This window comes from Telopea speciosissima, chromosome 3 (genome assembly GCF_018873765.1).
Source record: "Telopea speciosissima isolate NSW1024214 ecotype Mountain lineage chromosome 3, Tspe_v1, whole genome shotgun sequence".
Taxonomy (NCBI): Eukaryota; Viridiplantae; Streptophyta; class Magnoliopsida; order Proteales; family Proteaceae; genus Telopea; species Telopea speciosissima.
Window position 1 is genome coordinate 13613227 of NC_057918.1, and position 7556 is coordinate 13620782.

Below are 7556 nucleotides of genomic sequence, written 5' to 3' on the forward strand. Positions count from 1 at the left end.
AAAGGGCCAAAAATAAATAAATTATAAATAATAAATAAAAATAAAAATTTAGTTAAATATCGACCTTCCGTACGTGGGAAGTTGACGGCGATTTGTTTCTCTCTCTCTCTCTCTCTCTCTCTCTCTCTCTCTCTCTCTTGTGTTGTATATTGACGGGACAAAGCTTTCAAAGCCTTCAAAAAGTTCAAAAACTATGCGTCCTTTCCAATGGAAGGAAAAAGCAGACTTCTTCGTCTACAAACCCTAAAACCTCACCCTCTCTGTCTCTCTCTCGCTCTTTTCCTCGTTCTCTATTTGTTCGCTTGAATTATCTACGGAGAATTGGAATCCTGAAACCAAAGAAAAGATCGATATCTTCGCTGGAGTTCATGGAAGAAGATGGGAGTAAGCCTGAACCAGGGAGTGAGTTTTCCGGGCACTCAAGCTGGGACAGCGATTACTTGTTCAGTAGCGATCGAGAGAGTAGTATTTTAAGCGAATTCGGATGGAATCTACAACAGGATACGGTGATTAAAGATCCAGACACTGGTGGTTGCTTCTCTAGTTTCGATCAGATCGAGTTGGATGAAAGGTCGGATTTGGCGGGAAGCTTTGGTTCACACTCACAGCAGAGTACTGGTGGTTGGAGTACTTCTCAACCGCCGTCGTGTCTTAGCCAGACGACGGTTGTTGCCTCGGGATCGGTATCGGTCGGCGGTGGTGGTGGCGATGAAGCATCGGCTTCGAATCCGTCGGTGTCTTCGAGCTCGAGCGATGAACCGCCGGAGAAGTCGACTGGATCTGACGGAAAACCAGCTGAGATAGCGTGAGTGGTTTTGCCTCTCTCTCCTGGCAGAATCGTAATAAAGTTGTTCCTTCACGGGCAACTTTTACAGGCTAATCTCTTTTTTGTTTCTTTTTCTCCCTTCCTTTTCACATAATTCGTAAATAAAGATAGAAACCATCGAAATTAATGGTTGTAATAATCACAATAAATTCTTGCAAATTTAATTTGTTAAATTTATCAGATGGAATGCCAATTATCGTTTCTAGAAAATTCAATAGATCTCCCAATATTATCGTGATCGAGTGGCAAATCCTGCCCAGCCCTTGTCACGGCGGGAATTGCGCGTTTTTTTAATTTCTTAGTTTGTAATCTTTTTAAAATCAAAATATTTATTGATTCTAAACTTAAAAGATTGTCACAGTCTTCCTTGATCCTTCACGATCAAACCATCCCAAGTTGTACTACTGCCTCAGATTTTTGTCGGGATTTATTGGTCTCCCCTACAGTGCCACATTGTTATTATTATTTCTTCTTCTACTTCTACTTCTTTTTTTTCTTCTTTTGTCTTCTGAACTGATTCATCTCATCCATTATTGCTTTTGGAGTTTTGTTGGTTTTTAATTCATAATCTGACTTGTTTAATGTGTTCATTTTGTAATTTGATTTATATCCTTATACTATTCAATTCATATATTTGTTTGGAAACTCTCAATTTAATTAGAATTTTCTTGATTGTACTTTAAATTTAATAGCTGTGAGGTAAAATGTTTTGTAGGAGCAAAGGTAGAAAGAAGGGGAAAAAGCGGATTCGACAACAAAGATTTGCATTCATGACTAAGAGTGAAGTTGATCATCTTGAAGATGGCTACCGATGGCGAAAATATGGACAGAAGGCTGTCAAGAATAGCCCATTTCCTAGGTCTGTGGTTTCTTTCTCTTAGCTAATTAAACAAACAAGATTCAGACATTCCCCAAATGTATTTGCATGAACTCATGTTTAATTATCAAATGATTCACCATATCCCTCCAGTTTTGATGTAAAATTTCTGATTGCGCGCAGTGTCTCATTCCCCCCCTCCCCCCCAATCCTCTTTTCAATGGAACAATAGGGTTCTTATATTCTGCAATACTTAATTTTTTTTAAATTTCTCTGACAAGAGGAGACTGCATCAAGCTGTTCTCTGAGATATTCCCTTTGTCCATTTTTAACAAATAACCTTTACAGGTTTCCAGAAAAACAGATTATTCAAAAGAAATGGATGATGACCCGTTTGTTTTGTTAGTCAAAAAGTGATGCAATAGCTTCAAAGTGGCATCTCAAAAGATGAGTATCAAGTCAGGCCAATTAAGATTGTCAAACATGAAGAAATTGAAAAAAAAATGGGGAAGGGGTCCTCAAATAATTCTACATATAATTTTCCAATCCAGAAAGTTTTGGTCGAAGCTAGAAGAACTGAAAGACAAGATAACAGTGGTCAAGTAATGAAATTCTCTTTTTGCCCTCTTTATGTTACAGGAGCTACTATCGCTGTACAAATAGCAAGTGCACAGTAAAGAAGAGAGTGGAACGTTCATCTGAAGATCCCTCAATTGTTATCACAACATACGAAGGCCAACACTGTCACCACGCAGTTGGTTTCCCTCGTGGTTGTGTCATCCCTCATCATGAAGCAGCTTCCTTGGCAGCCCGGTTTGGTGATTCGACTTCGAAGCTGTATCTTCCGAGGGTGCAGTTCCCCTTAGGAGGAGGGCCGCTTCATGTCAGCCAATTGCACCACCAGGTCTCAGGTGGTGATGAAGTTGGGCAATCTCAAAGCTTGTCGTCCCTGCAGGTACTGCCTCAGCCGACCCAGCAAAGACGGCCTCCAACAACTACGAATGAAGGATTGCTTGGTGATATTGTGCCTTCTGGAATGCGTAACTCATGAGAAAGCAAATTAAAGATGGTATATACTTGACCCTGCTCTCAAAATGCTTCGGAATCAAATTCTGTTTTACCCAATACTAATATATATTTCTATCATTTATTTGTTTAAAGTAGCAATAGCATAGATACCATCTCTGATCAACTGGCGCGTGTGTTTAACCTACGAGGTTATTGGAGAATTTGGTGCCCCCATAGTTGAGAGGAGATCCTAATTCATTGTTGGACAAGTACCCTCATTAAAGAAGATAATTAAATGGATTTCGATTAATGTTTTAGGGTAACCCTAAAAGTAGAGTTGGGTTTCTTCTGGTCCAGAATGCACTAAATTAACCCAGTTTCATGCTTTTAAGACATATTTTTTGCCTCCTTTATTGGCCGACTTGGAGTCATTAACTCTCTCAGCTGTCCAAATTGTTCCCAAGTAGGTTACTGGAGACTAGGAGGGACAAAATTGTTAAACCTACAAATGTTTTTTCTTAAAAAAATTTATTTAAACCCTTTTAGTTTTGTAAGTGTAGAGTTTAGATAGTCGGATAATCATTAATCTTAATTCTGAATTTATATATACATTGAGTATTAAATGTTGCATTAAATGACTTTCAACTTTTTGAATTTCTTTTTTCTCCCTGTATTAAGTACTTTGAGAATAAAACATAGGCAAAAAAAAAAAAAGGTTACAAATCTATTAACACCTTAATGGTGTCAAAAAAAAAATACTTATATATATATATGGTGGATTTTGGTTTTATACGAAAGTAATGTTGTGAAGATGGTTTTGTTGTATCTAGAAGTCTCTCTGGCGAGGATCTATCAAGAGTGCACTCATAATGAATAATGATGATGATGATGAAGAAGATGATATTGGGAGGATGTCTAGAGGAGTTCATTTCTATCATGAGAAGGATGATGGAGGCAACCAATCAGACCATTGGATGGATAGAGCACCATGAATGGGCAATTACAAGCGATTGTTGCAATGTTTTTATACTCGATTGGTATCATACATCAAAAGAAGGATAGGCTTCTGGGAAAGAAAGAGTTCTTTCGGGTTTTTGTAGCCTACTCTTTTCTTTGCCAGCTTTTTTAATACCGTACTCATCGAAATACCTCTTCTACAATCAAAATGGTAAGCTTAAGCTAAAATAGTGTGTATTTTCAATCTTAACCAGCCTTTTACCACATTACATATTGAATTTCATGTCTTATTTCAACTCTATGACCCATTTAATGAAATTTTCTCAGTGTATATTTACAGTTGAAAGGTCAATGGAGATTAATCTAGTCATTAGATAGGAGGACCATCTGAGTAACCATTTGTCAAATTTATACTCTTGATACTTTTTCTCAGGGCTCCAAATTTTACCAAAAATCTACTTAGTTAAATTTTCTTTGTGATTAATGGTTTTGTATTAAAACTTTTCACAGATTTAGAGTGATGTGGACGAAGTCCATAAAATAAAATTTCAACACCAAGCTGCGTCGTGGTGTAGATAAGCATCCAATAAAGAAGTGTCTATCTAGAGATACTATGTAATAATAATAATAATAAGGGAGAAAGAACCCTTTATTGGGTGCATGTGGTGCGTTGTCCCTATGCCCCAGACACGATCTGGTGCATGAATGACCGTCAAAAGACAGGATTTTTAAAAAGTGTGACAATTATTTTGCATGCCAGCCCCTGTGATTGGACACAAGGGTAACGCACCGCACGCATCCAAGTATCTTTCTCTTTCTTTAATAATAGTAATATCCGTGTAACCAAATGAACAAATTAATATATAGAATGATTACACATTGGTACACCTATTTTAGTTTTTATCTAGAGGGTTGATGGAGATGTTTTTAACAACTCAAAAGGGTGGAGTTAGTTAAAAGGCACTCTTAGTATAGGCTCATTAAATTGATCACGTGATTTTGGGGGATTTTGGGGGGGGGGGGGGTTGGTGAATCACCAATATATTCAAGCACAGGAACAAGAATGGATCCGGCCACTTAGAGTGCGTTTGGTAACGTTCGACAGTGTTCAACAGTTCTTTGTTCAAAAAGAACAAAAAACGCCATTTTATGTTTGGCTTGCCGGTCGTTTTTTGTTCTTTGTAGAACGAACCGGTGGATTTTTGCCAAAAGAACGTTCTTCTGAGACCGTCTTGGAGACGGTCGCAAAGAACAAAGAACGAAAGCTTGAGCAAATATCGAGCAAAACCCGTGAATCGTCGGATGCTTGAGAAAGAAACTTGCGAAGAGGAGGGGAAGAGAAGGGGAAACGAAGGAGACCACCCCATAAGAGAACCTGCAGGTACCATGCCCTCTATCTCTCTCTCGCTCTCTCCCTCACGCTCTCTCTTCCATTCTCTCTATCGCTTCCTCTCTCACCCTTTATCTCGCTCTCTCTCTCTCTCTCTCTCTCTCTGTCTCCCTCTCTCACTCTCTATCTCGCTATCTCTCTGTCTCTCTCTGCCCTCTCTCTCTCGATCGTTATTTTGTGATGATCGACCGGTCGAATTCCCTAAAATTTGAAGGATTCAGCCGAAAGGTATGATTATGGATTTGTTGAGAAAATTGATTTTTAGGTCTGGATTTTTAGGAATGGATGTTAGGGATTTTGGGGATTTTATTCATACATAATGTGAATTTTCTGGTTTGTTTTTAGGTATGGATGTTATGGGTATAATGGATTTTGGGGATTTTATTATCTTTGAGTCATTCCGATTCTTGCTTTTGCGCCTTTCTTCTTTCCTTCTCTGTGATGATTTTATTATCTCTCTGCCTCGTTCTTTCCCTCACTTCAGTTTTTTTGTCTCAGGATTTGGAGCAACAACTTGAAGGATTCTGCGTGATCCTCTCTACCACGACCTGCCCGCAATGCAGTGTGAAGGTGACTCTCTCTCTCCCACTCTCTCGTAAGGTAGCGGATCTGTAGCTCTCTGCTCTCTCTTTGTAATGGCTGTTTACTCGATTTAGTTGGGTTTTTTTTTGTTTTCTCTATTTACCCGAATAGAAATTGCTTTGTATTCTTGATTTTGAATAAATTTTGAATAAATTTTGTATCCGATTTTCTTCCTTATGATTTTATCCTTCTATGGTAATGCGAGTCGTGTTCTTCTCTATTTGCTTTTTTATTTCTTCAAAAAAAAAAAAAAAGAACATTTAAATTTTTTTGAGCAGATGATCTCTTGATTATGTTGTAAGTTGAGATTGTGGGTCTCTGTTGTTAGTGGAATTCATGGAGTTTCAGTTGGATATTACATTGTATTATCTTTCCTTGCTTGTTTTGACGAACTCGTTGGATATGAAAAGTAAACTTATCGTGCATGGGTTTATGTTGGTCCGCTTCATAAAATTCAAGTATAATAAAATGCTATAAGCTCATCTCATTACTATACTAGTATGAAATCCTTATTATCTTTCCTTCCTTGCCTAATAGATGATTTTTGAATTATAGGGCTGTGATGGATCCATTCTGTAGACAGCGATGCCACCATCATTAGTGATTTCTGAATTATAGGGTTGTGATGGATCCATTCTGCTTTACAAGCCGACCAGATTGTATGTTTTTTGCATGTATAGACGGTGGTCCTAGCTGGGAAGTACCACCTTACCACAAAAAAAATAGCTGGAAGTACTCTGGGAAGAACACGAGAAATTAATTAACAATACTTTATCCTGTGTCCCCTAATCAATGAGTACTTGATGGGTCTTTAGCTCAAATTGGTAGAGCACTTGGAACATGACCATGTTCAAAGGGGATGGTGGTTCGAATCCACCAAGGCCCAATTTTTATTCAACTGCATTCATAGCATTGTCAGTTATGACACTAATCCACATAAGAACCCAATTTTAATGGCATTTTCTAAATTTGGTATATTTTTATAATTACTTTGGTTATGTTAATGAGATATTTTAATTTTATGCCAAGGTAGGTAAGAGAGAAAAGAATTTTACAAGTATTTATTGGTGTAATTTAGAAGGAAATGGCAATTTTGTAATTAACATCAAATAGGGAAGAACAGAGTTTTACCAAACACCATTTTCGTTACGAACAGCGTTCTTGAGACCGTTACCAAACAGTCATTTTTGGTCTCGAACGCCGTTCTAAACAAAGAACGCAAAAGAACGTTCTTAGTCAAGAACGCCCTTAGTAAAATTAGCCTTAGTAAAATTAGAAGAAGAAGAATAAAAAAAAAAACTGTTCCACCGACATCAAACTCGATCCCTTGAAGGGGAGCTAGAAACAATGGTATCCCTAATTAATTAAGCCAAATAGGGAAACCCCTTGAAGGGGAAGAAAATGAATGGTTCTTATTGTTTTGAGTAATGATTAATTGTTACTCAGCACAAGTGGTGAGCTACATAATTAATGGATGGTCTAGATTTTAAGATGATTCCACTAGATCATATGGAGTGGAGTGGAGTGGAGTAAATTACTGAAATATATAGCTGGCTCATACTGAAACATAAATAATGAATAGTAATTTATGTATAATACAAGTTGGTAGCGCAAAGATCAGTTTGGTTGGTTGTTTTTAAAATAATTAAAAACAGTGAAGAATGAAGAAGACACTACATACCATACACCTTATTTGCTGATCAATATATAGTGAATTATTTGTATGCTTCATTTATTTAACACCTTCATTCCCAGCTAAAAGCTTGATCAATTTTTAGATGATTTTTTTTCTGTTTTTGTTTTGTTTGGGGGAGGGGGAGGGTGGTGGTGGTGGTTGTTGGGCATGCAAATCTCAGTCTCGATCAAGCTTTAGGATGGGATGACTTGCTTTTGATGAAGAAAGAAAGAAGAAGAAGAGAATAATCCAAGTCGAAAATAATGGTATGTATGGTTTCTCCTCCTGATGCCCCATGCCA

At 37.6% G+C, this 7556-nt stretch overlaps 1 protein-coding gene across 1 annotated transcript; it reads left to right on the top strand.

The window, feature by feature from the left end:
• The first annotated feature begins 329 nt into the window (after window positions 1-329).
• LOC122656195 (probable WRKY transcription factor 57) lies at window positions 330-2847 on the top strand. Its single transcript, XM_043850665.1, has 3 exons — window positions 330-805; window positions 1542-1685; window positions 2283-2847. Exons 1-3 carry the CDS (start codon window positions 369-371, stop codon window positions 2692-2694), a joined length of 993 nt encoding a protein of 330 aa, XP_043706600.1. The 5' UTR covers window positions 330-368; the 3' UTR covers window positions 2695-2847.
• The last annotated feature ends 4709 nt before the right edge of the window (window positions 2848-7556 follow it).

Excerpts from the sequence above, each read along its gene's own strand:
- LOC122656195 (XM_043850665.1), top strand. The coding sequence starts at position 369 with ATGGAAGAAGATGGGAGTAAGCCTGAACCAGGGAGTGAGTTTTCCGGG. Across the intron at positions 806-1,541 it reads GGAAAACCAGCTGAGATAGC|GAGCAAAGGTAGAAAGAAGG; the intron begins GTGAGTGGTTTT and ends AATGTTTTGTAG. Across the intron at positions 1,686-2,282 it reads AAGAATAGCCCATTTCCTAG|GAGCTACTATCGCTGTACAA; the intron begins GTCTGTGGTTTC and ends TTTATGTTACAG.